The sequence below is a fragment of the Bos javanicus genome, chromosome 29, assembly GCF_032452875.1.
Source record: "Bos javanicus breed banteng chromosome 29, ARS-OSU_banteng_1.0, whole genome shotgun sequence".
Lineage (NCBI taxonomy): Eukaryota > Metazoa > Chordata > Mammalia > Artiodactyla > Bovidae > Bos > Bos javanicus.
The window spans coordinates 25,341,626-25,360,857 of NC_083896.1; the positions used below are offsets into that span (position 1 = coordinate 25,341,626).

At 46.7% G+C, this 19,232-nt stretch overlaps 1 protein-coding gene across 6 annotated transcripts in view; it reads right to left on the reverse strand.

The window, feature by feature from the left end:
* Positions 1 to 19,232, reverse strand: part of NAV2 (neuron navigator 2) — a 425,616-nt gene that overhangs the window by 296,166 nt on the left and 110,218 nt on the right. The window contains exon 1 of one of the 6 annotated variants that reach the window (XM_061406215.1): positions 11,320 to 13,081. The exons of the other annotated variants lie outside the window; for them this stretch is intronic. Coding sequence (XP_061262199.1) covers positions 11,320 to 11,391 — 72 coding nt within the window. The 5' untranslated portion in view covers positions 11,392 to 13,081. Of the gene's footprint in view, positions 1 to 11,319; positions 13,082 to 19,232 lie in introns of those variants that run through there. 6 annotated transcript variants of the gene reach the window in all.

Below are 19,232 nucleotides of genomic sequence, written 5' to 3' on the forward strand. Positions count from 1 at the left end.
TGACATGGCAACAATCGTACAGTGTCCACCCAGCACCTGAATACACAAAGAGTGATTATTCAATCAGTCACAGTTTTAAGAAAATCAAAATACACCATTTGTTACTAAGGGCAAAGCTAGTTACCACAGTCACTTCTGCATCCCTAGCAGCTAGCAAGAAGCCTGGTCCTACCCCACAGGTGTGGTCACATGTCCACAGATCATTCCAACCGCCTGGGGTGAAGTGAGGGGCCTGAAGTTATTAGCTGGTGGCTTTTTCCCATGTTCCCACTCTCCCCATCACAATCTAAGATATCCTCTCTTAAGGTAGACCCTGCCTTGATTAAAATCACTGCCTTGAAATAAACATTCAAACGGGCGAATGATGCCCCAGCCCTATACACTGGAAAAAGACAGGGAGCCCAGAGCAGCCAATCTTTTGCTCAAGGCCACAGAGGACAGCAGAGGCTGAGCCCAAACACTGGGGCTGCTGTTTTCTCAAAGGAAGAATCCAGTTTTGCTTGTGATTTTGATTCTTACTACATACTCACCCTGGAGGGCAATGACTCTTCCATCCATATCTTTGCCATCCAGCCCGGTGGCCCATGGTGAGTCAGGGGGGCCCTCACTTACATGGTGGTGATATGCAGGTATGCCTTATAGACACAATGAGAGCATGTATGTCAGTGGTTAACACAGCGTCTGGAGCCCAACACTGAATAAATAGTGGTTACTCATGTTCAAATGGAGAAGGGAATGGCTACCCACTCCAATATTCTTGACTGGGGAATCCCATGGAGAGAGGAGCCTGATGGGCTACGGTCCATGGGGTTGCAAAGAGTCGGACACGACTGAAGCAACTTAGCATGCACGCATGCATGCATTCATATTCAAATTAATGTACGTTTCAGGGGAATATGTCATTCTAAATTGCTGAGAGCTTCCTCTTTTGAAAGCCACCGTTTTTAACTATGTCACTGGGACTCTTTCCTAAGATTATCATGAATCGTGCTTTTTAAATTAACCCAATTCCATGTTTTCCTTGAGGACCCATGGATATCACTATGAATAGCATTTTGATGCATTCCAGGATGCCCTTAAGGCTGCAGAGTTACTGGACTGTCTTTAAGACCCCAGAGTCCTTTAAAATTGGGTGTAGAGTAAAAGAAGTACCATTCAAGCCAGGGCCTTAATGGGACTTTTCCACTGAGGAGAATACATCTAAGTGTGCAGGCTTTCGTGGTACCCCTCTGATGCTCTGAGGGTCAGAAGGGGAGGCCTCTTGGCTCTTAGCTGGTTTCTAGACAGTGAGACTGCTAGTAAGCTGGGCTCCCAGAGCACCAAGATGTGACCAGGGTCTGTATCTCCAACCCGAGCGTGTGCCAAATGGTACTGCCAGTCCCCACGCTCAATATACATTTTGGAACCGGATTCACAGGAACTTGTTTATACCAAGGAGTATGTATCCCTGTCTGGACCCAGAAGACAGAAGCAGGCTGACAAAGGTGCCCACTGCTGGTTCTCTCTGCTTCTAACAGCAGTAACCTCTGGCCACTGCTGAGTTTTCCAAATTTGCTGACATACTGAGTGCAACACTTGAACAGCACCATTTTTTTAAGGATTTTCAATAGCTCCTCTGGAATTCTGTCACCTCCACTAGCTTTGTTCGTCGTGATGCATGCTCCCTAAGGCTCACTTGACTTCTCACTCCAGGATGTCTGTCTGGCTCTTGAGTTATCTGGCTCTTGATGACCTTTCTTGTATAGTTCTTCTGTGTATTCTTGCTACCGCTTCTTCATCTTTTTGCTTCTCTTAGGTCCTTACTGTTTCTGTCTTTTATCGTGCCCATCCTTGCCTGAGATGTTCCCTTGATAGCTTCAATTTTCTTAAAGAGATCTCTAACCTACTTGCCTGCATAACCAGATGCACCCTGACACCAGTCCACAGGTATACTCTTGTTCCAAAGGGATACACACATGTCAACACAGAGCAGGTAAGTAGAGGAGGGCAGAGCTTGCCACTAATTTGAATTTCCACCCCTCCCCTCCCCCACCTCCACAACACCTTTCTTTCTGCTTTACCCCTGAATGATGTCAAGTCAACATAAGGTGCTCAGAGCCACAAGCGTGCCACAGTGCATTGAGCAAACTCTGCCAGAGCAGCTGCCTATGCTAGATCTCGCTCTTGTACAAGATGCTAACTACCATCAGCCAAATTCTACAGTGAGCTGATAAAAGGAGAGCGCCTTTTAGAGTCAGACTGCTTATGTTTCAGACATGCCTCAACCACTTCCTGCAAGTTATCACGGGCAAGTTCCTTAAACTATACATCTGGGCCTTCATTTTCTCATCTGTAAAATGGATCAACTCGCTATTCAGGTTCTTGTAAGACTGCAAAGAGGACATCTAATAATGCCCAGCGCATAGCAAGGGCACACAGCATGGTGGTGCCAGTTAGTATTACCATGAGGACGATGCCATGCACTGTGAGCACTTGCCCACCAATCGACTCCTTTAGTTCCCAACTCATTGTGAGGCAGGTATCATTTCTCCCATTTTACAGATGAGAAAACAGAGGCTGAGAGGGGAAATGACTTTCCCAATTTCACACACAAGAATGCAGCCTTTGAAAGCAGAGACTCTGGCTCCTAAAGAGGCCACACAGCTCCTCAGAGACCCACGTGGGAACCGCCGGCCACAGACGGGAGAGCGTCACAGCTGCGTGGGAAAAGCAGGCAGAGAGCGCAAGGCTCATTGCACAGCAGCCACCTCAGTGTCCCTGGCTCCTGCCCCTGGGAACAGAGCTGGCCACTTGTCACTCACGCCTAATGGACCCAAGAGGGGGGCTGACACTTTCCCACATCACCAAAGCACAAAGCCAACATCATAGCAGTGTCACTATCACAAAAATAAAAAGGCCAATACAACAGGGGTTCCCACCGCTGGGCTGTATCCAGATGGGAAATGTTCAGGAGTAAACTCGCCCAGTTTCTCCAGCCTGAAGTGAGCCAGGGCTGCGGGGGAAGGGCCCACAGCCACACAATGGTGGCATTGTCTTGCGGGAACACCAACCAGTCACAGGTGGGTGTGTACAGCAACTCCGGAGGTTTTGCAACTGTGCCTCTAGAAAAATACACCAGGCTGGCGAACTTGTTGGGAGGCACTGGCGAGATCTCGGGGAGGAGCACACAGGTGCCTGCTCACCCCACACCTTAGGCTGAGTCACCTTTGATGCCTGGGATGCCCCTGGCGTGCTTGTGCCCTGTGCTCCTGGGATGAGTGCTGCTCTGCACCACTCTCGACAGGACACACAGTCCTTTCCTGTTCATTTCCCAGCTGATGGCCACCACCTGTGCACAAGGGGAGCTGGGCTGCTGTTGAGAACCTGCTGAGTGCCAGGCGTTGCGTACCTGTCATCTACAACGTCTTCCCACACCAGAGTGACAGCTGCAGGAGAACAGAAATTCTTATTTTGCTCACTGAATTTTTCCAAAACATCCAATATGGTGCCTGGCACACAGTAGGGACTCACCAAATACCTGTGGACTAAATGAATCATCCCCATTTTACAGGCTGGAAAACTGAGGCTCTAAAAGGTTAAGAAACATACACAGGGTCACACAGCTAATAAAAGGCGACGCTCCATTTGACCCAGGCCACCTGGTCCTACGGCTACCAGCTCTCACCTCAAATGTGCACCCAGATCTCCCGAGGGCCTCCCTGGAAAGTCAAACAAGGCCACATAAGGATGAAGACCTACCACCAGAGGCTTCAAAATAAACCCCCCTCTCACCCACTCCAACCTTAGAAGATCTGAGTAGCTTTTGACCAGGATATCTAGCATCTCCAAGAAAGTCAAATATCAGAGCCCACTTGAAATTTTTCGAGTATTTTCTCTCCCTTCCTGTGTTCATTAGTTACTGACTGATTAGAGATACTTTCTCTCCAAGTGCTTCCCCTTTGGCTGTGATGGGAACCAGGCCCCTCCAGGAGGGCAAGGAGGGGAGGAGGAGACGGGGCTGCCGGTAGGGGGAGCTGCTGAGCACATTCTTGGCGTGTGAACGTTCCCAAACTCAAGAGCTTTTGAGAGCTGGCTGGCAGGGTGGCCACACCTGAGGGGCTGGTGACAACCTGGGTAACAATATAGACCTCCCTCCAGTCTGGTCATGAAACAACCTTCTAAACTTCAGCCTCCTTCTGGTCCTCCAAGCCCGCACAGTTCCCCTTACCTGCAGGCTGCAGGTAAGGGGATGCCGACCATTGTTTCTTGTCACCCTCTGTCCTGCCAGAATGCCTCAGTTTAGCTCCCTAAGCACAGGCTCCCCAGGATTTTGGCTCCACTGGGCCCAGTTACCTTGGAGTCCTAGGTAACTTCTGGCAGGTTGCTTAACCTCTCTGAGTCTCAGTTTCCTCTTCACAGGACTGCTGAGTGCATAAAGTGAAATGTTAGATCTAAGGGACCGCACATATTTGCACAGTATGCCAACGCTTTGTGACTTGAGCAAACCACTTTCTGAGCCTCAGTTTCCACATCTGTAATATGGGATAATTATCTACTACAAGGACTATTGTGAGGACTAAATGAAAATGTTTGCAAAGGGCTTGCACAGTGCCTGGCATATAGGTAGAACATTTAAATGTGAGCTTCCTCTCCTGCCTTGTCTCCATGCCCCCCACCCACAGATCCCTCTGGTACGCCACTCACACATGGGCTCTCTGCCATGTTAACCTTCGGTCCCCACCTGTGGGTTTTCTGGTCTGGTGTGTCCTTCCACACCCCTCCGTTTAGCAGGATTCTCTTTTCTGGAAACCAGCCCTGACTGCCAGGCTTCTCTCCCTCCTCTGAACTCCTAATACACCTACAATTAAATATACCTGTGTACCAGCTCCCAGCCCTGTGCCTCTGCCCACACCATCCTCTCTCCAGCAGAGCCATCTCTTTCCCACCACCTGGCAAATGCTTATTTGGTGTCTTACAAGCCCAGTCAGGTGTCAATCCCTGTAAAGCCATTCCCAACTCACTGTCTCACTCCCATCAGGAAATTCTTTGTTCCCTCTTCTCTGGCTCCAAAAGCACTCTGCACATGTCTTCATCATGGCTACTATAACCATTCACATGTCCAACAGGGTCTTCTCCAGGGTAAAGAACAAGTTTTCCACACCTCTGAAACTCTAGCACAATGCCTGACTCACTACAGGAGCTCAATAAACAAGTACTTACTGATTTACTGCAGAGTCAATGAGTGGATGGATGGAAGAGAAAGAGAGGGGTAGATTGGTGAATGTTCAGATGGACAGGCAGATGAATACAGGGGATGGATGAATGAATTTGTTCCCCTTCACTGCCTATAACATAAAGCTCCTTAAGTCAAGATGATGATTCATGTATCTTTCAGACCAGTCTTAGCACAAGGTATGGAATGGGCACTGGTAAGTGACACTTCCCTGGGAGAACTTCCAGCAACATAGTAGCAGGACCCACTTGACCATGGATATTAAAGGGAAAGTGAAGTCGCTCAGTCATGTCCGACTCCTAGCGACCCCATGGACTGCAGCCTACCAGGCTCCTCTGTCCATGGGATTTTCCAGGCAAGAGTACTGGAGTGGGGTGCCATTGCCTTCTCTGGATATTAAAGTGCTATTTAAAAAGACACACACACCCCCACACACAATATGCTACAGCAGCCTTGCACTAGCTCAGGAGAGTTGATTGGTTAAACTTTCAGGAAATCTGTGAGTTGGTTGTTAACCAGCCATTAGTGATAAAGGAATTATCAGAAAGAGAAATTTAAGAAAACACTCCCATTTACAGTTGCATCAAAAATAAGATACCAAAGACTGACTTTTCACCTTTGGGCCGCACTGTTTTCTGGTTGTCCAACTTTGCATTACCAAATTAACTTGAAATTTATTCAAAACATTCTCTGAAAGGATGAATAGGAAATGATGCAACATTCCTGATCTCCATCAGTAGATATTCCTGATCCTGCTACAGTGCTGTCTTATGAGGCGATTCTGAATCCCAAGAGAGCAATTAATTCATCCATAATCACAACGACAGAATTTCAGTGACAGAAGAACCTCCAGTGATCTAACTCTAAAGTTATAGTTGAAGAAAGTTAGGATAATTTAAGTTAAACCCCTTTTATGTTATCCCCAAACTTAAATATATGGCCCTGTATGGACCTAAAAATATACAGTCAAATCAGCCATGAGATCACAATAAAATATACATGAAGCAAATAAAAATGTACTCTTTTGTATGATAAAGCTGAACTTAGAAAATGGAACATCTTGAAAAAAGAAAATATCTCATCTAAAACTGTTTAATTTAAAATTCTTTTTCTAATTTTACTGAGATTTAGTTTACATCTAATGACCTGCATATATCTAAACTGTACAATTTGATGCATTCTGATCTATACAGACCCATGAAACCACCACTACAATCAAGATAACAGACATTTCCACCAACCCCAAGAACTTCCTTGCAGCTCTTTGTAATCCATCCATCCCTCCACCACCGCTGCAAGACTAACACAGATCTGCTGTATGTCATCACAGATTCACTCAGGCTTTCTGGCCTGTACATAAATAGTATTATATATACTTTAAAATTAAATTATATAAACTTACAATTAAATTTTTAAAGGTGGTCAGAGTCAAAACTCATCACTTTCCATTCATCTTTCTACATTTTACTACTGTTTATGTTTAAACTGATTTACATCTATTATATCCCTATTACAACCCACTCCAGTACTCTTGCTATCTGTATGAGGGAAATAGTATTATGCACATTTCTTGCTGGGAAATATTGAGACCAAGAAGAGAAGGCAGCGACAGAGGATGACAGGATTGGATGGCATCACCGACTCAATGGACAGGAGTTTGAGCAAACTCCAGGAGATAATGAAGGATGGGAGCCTAGTGTGCTGCAAAGAGTCGGACACGACTGAGCCACTGAACAACAACTTGCGAACTCAATTCAGAGATGCTGTTTGGTAGTCTGAGGTCAGCCTCGGTAGGAGGACTGATCTTGGAAAGCAGCGAGTGCTCTCTCTCAGTTGTGAGCCCACTGTTGACCACCAGTAGGCATACACAGGTAGGGGGGGATATTCGTTATTTTTCCCTCTCCCCTTTACCCCACAAGAAGGTGGAGGGTTTTTTGTTACGTAAAATAGTGGGTATGAGTGTGCAAATTCAGGTGAGTGCTAAAAAGCTTAGCATTAGAAAGAAAGAATTCAGGGGGAGAGAGACAAGAGGTTTGCAGCTGGACAGACTGGGAAGCAGAGAAGCTGCGTGGGTGGGAGGAGGGAAGAAGCCCTGGAAACGAGATCAAGGGGGCATTTGACAAAGTTGTACATGATATAAACTCTATCCTTTGAAATCTTCAATAAAAATCTATATTCTTACCAGTGCTTTCTAGGGCAAGTGGAATCCTTAGGAAGGCCTAGAGGTGCCAAGTCCTGCGTCTCAGTGGGTGACAGGACAGGAGAGAGCCACGATTAGGTGACTCATATTCAAGAGTGAAGAGCTTTGTCCACAGGGCCAAGTGGGTGGACGGCCAGCTCTCCGTATCCCTGTGCGGCACGGAACAGGGTGTTCGTGGACAGGCACTCACTCCAGGAATGCTGGCTGACAGGCCCTCTTGGCTGCCTCATCCTCTCCTGCACAACAGTCTCTTGGATTCTGGCTTTAGTCTCCCAAATATTTATGGTCCACAAGCTGCCTCGCCCCTTCCTGCTCCTCACACTGACTCCGCCACCCACCAAGGTGTCCCAACTGGCTCAGCTCACAAAGCTCCCGGTGCCCAGGCACTGGGTCCTGGCCCTGTCTCAGCCTGACCCTGGTGATCAAAACTCACCTGACTAGTGTTCCACTCCATTCCACCATTCTGAGGTCCCAGGTATGCAACTCTGCCAGGGATGGCCTGGTGAGTCACTGTTCCCAGCCAACATTTACATTCCCAACGGGGTCATCAATACTTTACTGTCAGGATATGGATACAGGGAAAGGCAATCACACTGGCAAGTTTGGGAGAGAGGTTTTCTTTAAATGTTAAAAAGATTTTTCAGGGCCAATCAGATCACTGCAGGTGAGCGGCTTATATAAACAATACATTGTTCATTAAAATTCACAACCCCCAGGACAAACTGTGTGCATTCTTGGTAATTATTTAAGGATGCTCCTTTACCCAGGAAACCTGAGGATGATAGTTGAAGGATTTCCCCCAGGTCAGGTTTCTTGAGATTCAAGAGCCAAAACACACTGATTCATCAGGGAAAAGCAGGTCCAGAAAAGACCCCATACATGGAGGTTGGGGCAGGCTCCTTTCTTGCATCAGGGGCTGCGATTGGAGGCGAGGACAAAGGAAGGTGATGGGGTTCTCCTCTGGTTCCACCTAGAGAAAGGGGGCAGGGGAACAGCTGAGCGGCTCTGGAAAATAAATGGGGTACCACATCTCCTTGCTCCTTGCTCACTTCCAAGCAGGTTTATGGTTGGCACAGGAGAAAGACAACATCCACGAATTTTTTGAATTTTGTTAGTGACCAGGAAAAAATGATGTGCCGTGGTTACAAGGGTGAGGCCAGATCTGAGAGCAAATCCTGGCTGCACCTCTGAATGTACCCAAATCTAGGCAAATCACTTAAAGGCAAGCTCAGTTTCTTCATCAGTAAAACGGAGACAGTGGTACCAAGTGCTTGTGTGTGTGCGCTTAGTCGCTCAGTCATGTCCGACTTTTTGCGACCCTGTGGAATGTAGTCTGCCAGGCTCCTCTGTCCGTGAAGATTCTCCAGGCAAGAAGACTGGAGTGGGTTGCCATGCCCTCCTCCAGGGGATCTTCCCAACCCAGGGATCGAACCCAGGTATCCTGAACTTATATTAAGAATTGATGAGAAAAATGTGCAGCCCCTCTGAGCCCATGCACACAAGTACCCAAGGAGGGATGACAATGCTTATCAAAGAAGGTCCAGGGGCTCACAGGTGAACCTTAGAAGGTCTGGCATCCTCAAAAACTATCAGAGCGGCATCCCATTGGGCAGAGAGGCACTAGGCCTGGCAAGGACAGCACAGTGCCACTTGTGGGAAAGTTGTGTGACAAAGGCTTTAAAAATCTCTGGAGGCAGGCAGTTCCCAGCAGTGGCTAGCATTGCTCCGCCCCAGGACACGCTGCCCTGCTCAGTCTCTGTTTAGTAGGAGTCTCCTTCCTTTCTGAGCAACTCCATGGCCAAGAGACTTGGCCACAGTGGAAGTGGTCGTTGTGCCCTGGGCTCCTCTCCAGCCCAGATGTCAGAGCTCTCAGGCCTGGGGAGTCTTGGGGTTTCTGTGTTTTGTATTTCTACAATAGGCTTTCACTAGGAAGACTACCAGATACCAAGCTGGCCCCCGGGAAAGAAGGGGCCAACCTGGCCCACAGCACAAAAGAATGATTTGCACAAAGATACTATTTATTCTACAAAGTCCTAGAAGAAAGCCCCAATTGATTCGTCTCAAGAAGAAGAATAAAGTCCTAATTACAGCTCAGCCACTGCCTCCCACCTGCGGTGCTTACAGTTTAGAAAGCTCTTCTGTAGAGACAGTCTAACCTGAGCCACCCCACAATTCTGGGGAAAAGGGGAGACTGCCACATTGCTTCTCCCCACTTGACAGATGAGGAACAGGAGAGCTGAGCCGATTAAAGCTGAGCACCAGCACAGCGGCCCAGGTGTTCTCACTCAGCCCAACCATGGGGATGTAGCTCGGCAGGAACAAACACCAGGCCAGGTCGTTGGCTGGCTGGGATGGCAGGAAGTTCTAGGACAGAAGGGGAGGGAATCCTCTTCCTAAGAAAATCGGGATTTGAATTCCGTGTCTGTCCTGTCAGACTCAGCAGCAGATGGAAATCCCCATGCAACACGTGAGAAGTGTTCACTGATGCTCAGAACCACATACCACAACTTCCTCCTACCGAAATGTCTATTTTTAACATCCTACCTCAAAAGAAATCTCTTCCCTGGGGTAGTGGGCCTAGGTCCTGGAGCTGAAAAGTCACCATAAAAATAATAACCCAAAGACACTCCCATCAATCACGCTTGGCCTGGGTGTGGTTAGACCTCTAAAGCAAAAGACACAATCGTGTCCATGTACCAGCAGGGCCCGGCCTCTAATAAGCCAACACGCCTGGAGGAGGGAGGCCACGGAAGGAGCTAAAAAATACCTGGAAGGCTCCATAGACAGGTCATACGGAAAATGGCCTCCAAGTTGCATCAGAAGATAGCTTCATGCAGGGAGATTTTTCCTCCATCGTTCATGCCAACTTCATTCATACCCTTGCACGTACAGGAAGGTACAGACTACTTGCTGATCTAAGCAAACATGTTGCGGACTTATACATTTTACAATCAGGCATTCCAAGGTCAGGTACACACAGTAATCACGAGACAAATAAGGAAAACACACTCCCAGAAAATAAGCCCTTACTAAACCTTATAACATAATGTTGCCTAGAAAGCTGGGTTGGGGGAGAAGACAATAAACTACACCATTGTTTGCAGACTAAAGGAAACATAGCCAAGTGACCAGTCTGATCCACCCAGAGAACCCCTCGGCCACAAGCATCAGGGTGGCCATCAGCCTGAAGGTCACATTAATGGTCTAAGGGGGAAGGAGGCAGAAAGGAAAAGAAGTACATTTTGCCTTTTCGCTGTGTTCAAGCTCCCAAACGGAGCCCCCAGGATCGGTGGAAAGTCACAGAAGGCAAGTGCCATCCGGTCTGAAACAGCCTGTCCAGGTTGCCCGACCAGGGCTGGCAGAGGTCAGCAGTGTCCCTGCCTGGGCCATTCCCACTCTCACAGAACGAGTGATCGCTTCCCAGATGGATCCTTTCTACAGGGAAGCCCCTGAGTACTCCCTTATACCTCTTCAGCCACTTAACAGAGGTCAGTCTCACTCCCGGTTTGCACCTGCTGAGACCCACAAGTGAGAACACAGGCCTAGGCCTGCCACACCTGTTAGCATCTTCGACCTTCCCCCGCCGCCCCCGCCAACCCCAACCCCGGGGCTGTTGCCTTTGGTTTAGGCAACTGTATCTTTTTCAGGACATCAACAACTTCTAGACAGATTCTTCCCCATCTGCTCTAAAAATACACCACTGGGTCCTCACCCTGTGAGGACACAGGAAGTACAAGGCGACAGCAAGGTGACAGCTAGCTCAGCGAAGCCTTCTGCAGATGAAAGCGCTCCTGGTCCCAGCTGGCACAAAAAACAAACTAGAGCTGTCTCCAAACACAAGCCCAGATGCAGACAGACTTCATCACCTCCCCCAGGGCCCCTGCCGGTGGCCCTCCAGGTGGCTTACCACTCTATAATGGTCGCAGGACTCCCGACTCTGGCCCCGGGCAGGAACCCACAAGTTGATGCTTATAGGCATGGCTCGACCCACAGCCCGCAGTCCCTGCAGTCCAGGGCCTGCGCCCGCCCAGGGTGTCTAGTTCAAAGCACTGCGGAGGCGTGTGAAGCCTCGAAGGTTAATTTTAGTTGAAGTCACGCTCCTGCTGTGGTCAGATTTTCTTACACAGGCCACCTCCTGAATAGTGGCCACTTGTGTTACCCCAACGCTCTGGGCGGCCCGCTGGCCCTCAGCCCCATCCTGCGGCCATTTTCCCCGCCTCCAGTTCCCCCATGGCATGCACTTTGCCCTCCAAAGTAATCAGACTGTGTTTCTATTTTCATGACACACTCGAGGGAAAGAGATCACAGTTCCTTTTGCTGTCCCAGACACACAAACCTGGGGACTCGCTCCCCTCTCACTCAGGCCTGGCAAAGGCTGAGGGTTGAACAGACTTCACTTGAACCGGGCGGCACAAGGGAAGAAGCCTGATGCTTCAGCTTTTGCAGAGGGGTTTTGAAAACCTTTCTTTAAACCATTAGTTGCGTGGTACCCTCGGGTGTGTTTTCTTCTTCCTGACATTGTTTTTGTCAAAGAAGGCACAAGCATGCCTGCCTTTCTATCTCTTCTAAAAGGCTGATGGACAGAAATCTGCATGTTTCTACCCAGAGATCTTGCTCCTGCAAAGGAAAAGTGTGAGCCTTCATTCAAATTTGCAGAGGTTTTGAAAAGGCTACTGGGCATGTGCAGGGCCCTTGGATTCCAGATTTCAATAAGCGGAGGCTTCAGGAGGAAGGTCCCTAGAAGTTTTTCAGGCACAGCTCACTTCCTGTTAAGTCTAGCAATTGAGACCTGGGAGCTCACCAAACCTTCTGTGCTCAAATTGCCTGTTAGACTCAATCCTGACTTGCTCTTTAGATCACCTGTTTTCAGTGGGGACAGGACCATAAAAAGGCTATGGAAAAATTAAGCAAATCTAGAGTGGCCTACCAGTCTCCCAGCTGACCCCACAGCCTATAACTTTGCAGCAAAATGTTGGTGTGCGGTGTCTGAAGCAAATATTAAGGCCATGCGCAGAAACTGCTCTGTGTAGGATGCAATGAAATGTCTTTCCCCACTTGAGGGCTACCTATTACACTCCCATGGCGTCCTATGCCCCTCTTTCCTAAGACTCACTATGCTTGTATTGATTACTTCATTCATTCAAGTACTCACTGAGCACATACTCTGCAGCAAGTATCCCCTCTAGGTTGGGAGGAGGCAGCAGTAAGAATACTCTATGGGGCTTTTTTCTACGGAGGACAAGAACTGGGAGAGACACTCGACAATAAACTAATCAGCAAGTTAGTATCAGAGAACAATGCTATAAGAATGCTATAAAGAAAACACAGAGATGAGAATTCCCTGAGAGTCCAGTGGGGAGGACTTTGTGCTTCCACTGCCAGGGGCATGGGTTCAACCTCTGGTCTGAGAACTAAGATCCAGCAAGCCTCAAGGCACAGCCAAAAAAAGAGAAAAAATGCAACAGAGACTGAATGGTGACAGATGGAGTGACGCTATGGCAGGGAACTCAAGAATGGCCTCCCTAAGGAACGGACATTGAAATCAAGACCTAACCGCAAAACGGCAGCGATCCTGCAAAGTCTCAGGGCAGCAGTTGTCCCAGACCAGCAGTATCAGCATCACCTGGGAACCTGTCAGAAATGCAGCTTCTCAGCGCCCAGTCCAGGCCTCCTGAGTCAGAGACACTGAGGTTGGGCCCCAGTGGTCTGGACTTGAACAAGCTCTCCAGGTGATTCTCATGCAACTGCGGTCTGGGACCCACGGATCTAGAGGACGAGCATTCTAGGTGGAGAACTCTAAAAAGACAGAAATCTGTGGGTTTGCCCCTGGCTGGAATCCCCAGCCACCAGCCCAGTGCCTAGCACATAGTAGGAATTCACTATTTTTGACTTCTTGCTGAGTTTTAAGCCCCAGCACCCTGGAACACCGCCCCCCCCCCCACGCCCCCGCCCGCCCCCAAATAACAGAAAGATATGAATCACAAAAGTGTTAAATTCCTAAAACTTCAGCCAAAGTACTTAAAAAGAAATAGAGGAAGTCATTTAGAATTCCAGGTGGCCAGGGGGAAGCTTTCCGTAATGCCTGAAATGCCAGCTGCTAATATCAACTCTTCCCAATTTAATAAACCTTGGCATCACAAAGTTGGCAATTAGATTTCCTGTAAAAGGCTAAATGCGGCGGCCTTCTGCTTCCTGGATTCTAAATTTCAGTAAGAAAGGCATTAGTGTGTGGCAGCTGGGATAATCATTTAATTGATCTTTTCCATCCATGGAAGTCTGCCTTCCCTGCTTCAGCCCACTGACTTGTAAATCAATGTCACCTTCATTGTAAACATGAAAAGGCAGGAAAAAACACCCCCTCCCCAAACCAAATAGGAGTCGGTTTCCTAATGGAGAACTGAGGCTCTAAATGGGTGCTGCCGTTTCGCCCCCTCTGGCCTCCTCCTGGGCCACCCACACAGCTGCACGCAGGCCAATGGGAGCTCCAGTGACATGCAAAGCAGGAGACCAGGCACTTCCTATGGTAGGGATTCCTCAACAGAAAGGGCGCGATTCCCACTCAGTCAGACCCAGTTCAAGTCTCCAAACTGAACCATATTTCTAAAGCATCTAGAAAGGCATTTGGCATGTAGGAACAGTTCAGTAAATCACTTTTCTCCTCAATCATGCTATATGTAATTTTACTCATTCATTCAACAAATATTTATCAAAGACCCACTATAGTACTCTTGCCTGGAGAATCCCACGGACAGAGGAATCTGTCAGGCTACACTCCATAGGGTCGGAAAGAGTCAGACATGACTGAAGTGACTTAACACATCACTTATATATATATAATGTATTATACACACACACACACACACACACACACACACACACACTTACTGGGGATAGAATGACGATCAAAACAGACATTGGAACTTCTTGTCTTGAGAGAGTGACAGGCATTAATCAAATAAAGATGTCAACTAAAAATAAAGAAAAAGATTCAGAGGGCACTTGTGGCAAATGCTATAAAGATGAATGCATGGCACATGAGCCTATGATGGAAAAATCGGACCTGTCTAGAGTTTATTAAAATACAGATGCCTGGATCCCAGGTAGGCATCTAAATCAATCTCAGGACATGGGGCCGAGGCACAAGGGTGTTTAATAAGTTTCACAGGGATTTCTCACTGCTGGAGTGGGAGGTTTCAGATAAGCAAGGGAGGAAGGCTAAAATGATCCATGTGGTAATTGATTTGAATTGGAAGCTCTATATAAATTATAAACTATTTTTAGTTTATAAACTAAATAACGGTTTAGAGTTTCAATACAACTGCATCTGTTTACAATAGCCAGGACATGGAAGCAACTTAGATGTCCATTGGCAGATAAATGGATAAGAAAACTGTGCTACATATACACAATGGAATATTACTCAGCCATTAAGAAGAATGCATTTCAATCAGTTCTAATGAGGTGGATGAAACTGGAGCCTATTATACAGAGTGAAGTAAGCTAGAAAGAAAAACACCAATACAGTATACTAACGCATATATATGGAATTTAGAAAGATGGTAATAATGACCCTATATGCAAGACATCAACAGAGACACAGATGTAAAGAACAGTCTTTTGGACTCTGTGGGAGAAGGCCAAGGTTGGGATGATCTGAGAGAATAGCACTGAAACATGTATATTATCATATGTGAAACAGATCGCCAGCCCAGGTATGATGCATGAGACAGGGTGCTCAGGGCCAGTGTACTGGGATGACCCAGAGGGATGGGATGGGGAGGGAGGTGGGAGGGGGGTTCAGGATGGGGAACATACGTACACTCATGGCTGATTCATGTCAATGTATGCCAAACACCACTACAATATTATAAAGTAATCACCCCCCAATTAAAATAAATAAATTAATTTAAATAAAAAAATACAACTACATACTGACCTATATGTCAATAGTATATTGTTATAAATTGCTGCTGCTGCTGCTGCTGCTGCTAAGTCACTTCAGTCGTGTCCGACTCTGTGTGACCCCATAGATGGCAGCCCACCAGGCTCCCCCATCCCTGGGATTCTCCAGGCAAGAACACAGGAATGGATTGCCATTTCCTTCTCCAATGCGTGAAAGTGAAGTCGCTCACTCGTGTCTGACTCTTCACGACCCCATGGACTGCAGCCTACCAGGCTCCTCCGTCCATGGGATTCTCCAGGCAAGAGTACTGGAGTGGGGTGCCATTGCCTTCTCCTTGTTATAAACTAATGTTTATCTTAACTTAGATACAGTATCTATAGACACATGGATTAGTAGGCACACATTTATTTCCTTGTTTCTAAAGGATCTAAAACCAAAGATATCCCAATAGCAACAAGCACATACAGTGTCCATATCCTGGTTTTTCATACCATATACCTACAATATAAGGAGCCACAGTTCCTTGGAGAAATGGCTGATTATCTTGGAATGCAACAGAAAATATTCAAGATAGGCCTGGAGTATATTATAGTGCCAGAAAGGAAGGATATGTCCCTACACCAAAAACACGTGGATGGGGTTTGTCACCAGGACCCAGGAGCTAAATGAAAGCACCTAATGGCCAATGCTGGAACAATTGACCAACAAGAGTAAGGAAGCATTGGATTAAAACACAAAGTAATAAACAAATATCCAGGAGTCCACGTGCATGTGTCCATGGAATTTTCCAGGCAAGAATACTGGAGTGGGTAGCCATTCCCTTCTCCAGGGGATCTTCTAGACCCAGGGATTGAACTCAGGTCTCTCACATTGCAGGCAGATTCTTTACCATCTGAGGCACCAAGGAAGCCTGAGAAATAAAAGACTGAATAAATAAATAAATGAATGGAGAGAAGAGAAAAATCTCCCATGCAAAGAGAATTACAAATAACTTATGTCAATATTCTGTTCTCAAGGGGGTGCAACATGCACTGCCACTCCTTTTAAGCGTGGGCTGCACAAAGAGAACAAGATGGAAAGGGTGGGGAAGAGGACCTTTTTGGAAAACCTGACAAAGACCAACCCAGAAGGATGAGCAAAGTCAACCTCTACACCTGTCAGTCATGTTGACAGCAGGTGCCCTGACAGAGGGTGGTGAGGGTGGCCCTTGACCTCTGTGGTCTTTCTCCCCAAAACCCACAGTCTGGGTCTCATCATGAGAAAAGCATCAGAGTGATCTCAATTGGGAGGGGGCCCCTTTACCAAATATTTCACCAGTACTCCTCAAAACTGTCAGGGTCATCCAAAACAAGGGAAGTTTGAGAAAGTGTCACAGCCGAGAAAAGCCTAAGGAGACACGGCAACTAAATGCAATGAGGTGTTCTGGATGGGGTCTAGAAAAAATAAAAGACATCAAATTAAACAAAGAAAAAACCTTAAGAAATCTGAATAAAATGCAGACTTTAGTTAATGATAATGTTTTAATATTGGCTCATTAATTGCAGCAAATGAACTCTAGTGATATATTGTTAAAAGCAGGAGAAACTGGGTGTGGAGTATACAGCAAGTCTCTGCGCTATCTTCCCAGCTTTTCTGAAAATTAAAATCTACTTTAAAAGTTCATGTAAGAAGATAAAATTCAAGGCTCCATAACTGACTATGCTGCCAGGTTTGAAAACTGAACTTTGAAACACCCATGGATAGATTATGGATTTAGCCATGTCAAGGGCAGAATGCCTTGCCTGAAGTTAAACCTGGGCTTCTTCCCTCATAGCTCAGTCGGTAAAGAATCTGCCTGCAGTGCAGCAGACCTGGGTTTGATCCCTGGATCGGGAAGATCCTCTGGAGAAGGAAATGGTAACCCACTCCAGTATTCTTGCCTGGAGAATCCCATGGACAGAGGAGCCTAACAGGCTACATACAGTCCAGGGGTTCGCAAGAGTCGGACACAACTTAGCGACTAAACCACAAAGTTAAACTTAGGATCACAAAATTTCAGAAACATAATTTATACACACTCACACACTATTCACGTATGCCATGTATATAAAGTCTATACTTCCCTTATTATATACAAGAAACTTCCTGCAAGGGTGAATTTCCTAGAATGCTCATTAGTAACTGTTAAGGATAAAAGGACTTAACAAAAAAAGGGGGCCATTCAAAACTCCAGGTTTTGCTTTGATCCTTTCAAAAGGGCCATGAAAGAACTATTTGTGCCCAAAGAATGTGTTGGGAATCTCCTAGTTAACAACCCTGGGCCCCAACCCAAAAGATCCCATTTGTTCTTAAAAAAAGATTCTGCATTTGATTCTTCCTCACCTTTAAAAGGAGGAATCAAAATGCCTGAGGTTCTCTCAAGTTTACCAGATCAAAATATGATGTGAGACGTTGTAATAAACAACGTAATTAGAATACACCATATCCTAAGATCTTCAGTAAGTAAAAAAGTCTCCGAAGTGCATTTAATTCACAGTGGCCCCATGATTTGAGAATTTTAAGAGGGGAAAAAACCATCCTTCCTATGATTGGAAACACAAGCCAGCTTTCACCAGCAGTAGGTGGCAGCATTTCTGTTTTTCTGGGCTACATTCTACATAATTGTACCAACTAACAGACAATTACAAGACAAGGGTTTTTCAAGGCCCTACTGCACATCCCATGTTTTCCATTAAAGGATACACTCTTTCTACAGATCACTTTTGCCAGAGATAACAAAATCACATCTCTCTCTTTTTTAAAAAAACAAAAGAAAAAAAAATAAAGTGACAAATTAATTTCCGCCAACATAATACAACTAATTCAATCATGTTGTACTGGCCATCTGCTTCACAGATGCAAATCTAACTGCATTTTCTACTGCCTCATAACTTGCTTAATTCTGTTAGCTCTGGTGACCCTGCTTTTGTGAGCATTTCTTAATGGGACCGTCCCTGGAAGCTTCTAGACAAGGAATTGGCTGAGCCAGAGAAGTGTTTCTCCAAGCAGCAGCAGTGACGGAGCCCCTCCGGCTGGCTGCCCATCAGCAAATGAAGCTTTAAACAGGGCAGCCAAGACGGACAGAGTTTCAGCTGCACTAAACTGGGTAACGGGTACCAGGGAGCACTTCCTATATGTCAAGCACTAAGACCTTGACAGGTATTTGTCATTTAATCATCACAATCTGAGTTAGTAACTCATAAGGCACCTGCGGTTTAGAGAGATTAACACACTTACTCAAGGTCTCAAAACAGAGCCTGTGAGATCTGACAGCCCATTCCACAGGCTAGTATGCAGGTCGCTCAGCATGACAAGGGACTTCCCTGGTGGCTCAGATGGTAAAGCATCTGCCTACAATTTGGGTGACCTGGGTTTGATCCCTGGGTTGGGAAGATCCTCTGGAGAAGGAAATGGCAACACACTCCGGTACTCTTACCTGGAAAAGTCCATGGATGGAGGAGCCTAGTAGGCTGCAATCGAAGGGGTCGCAAAGAGTCGGACACGACTGAGCGACTTCACTTCACTTCAGCATGACAAAGTGGTCTGCCTCTAAGCCAGAGGCACCAAAGGAAGCCTGGGACAAATGTGCAAAATGCAGGATTTCAAAGAAATCCTGGAGAGCCAGCTGCAAGATCTTCCCTGATCCATCGGATAGAGAATATAAAGAGATTAAAAAGCAGACAAACAGGATCTGGAGAAGGAGGCTACAACTTCAGAACTCTGTGTTATAAACACATGCTGTACCCACTACTCAAATCTGGGTCGGGGGTGCTTCAGTGGAGTTCCTGGGGAGCCCAAGATGAACATGCCTGCAGTTCGGGATGTTGTGCTCTGAGATCCAGCTCTTGCCCTGAGAATCCAGAGGGAGTGAGGGTATGCCTGACGCTTTCTGTGACGGA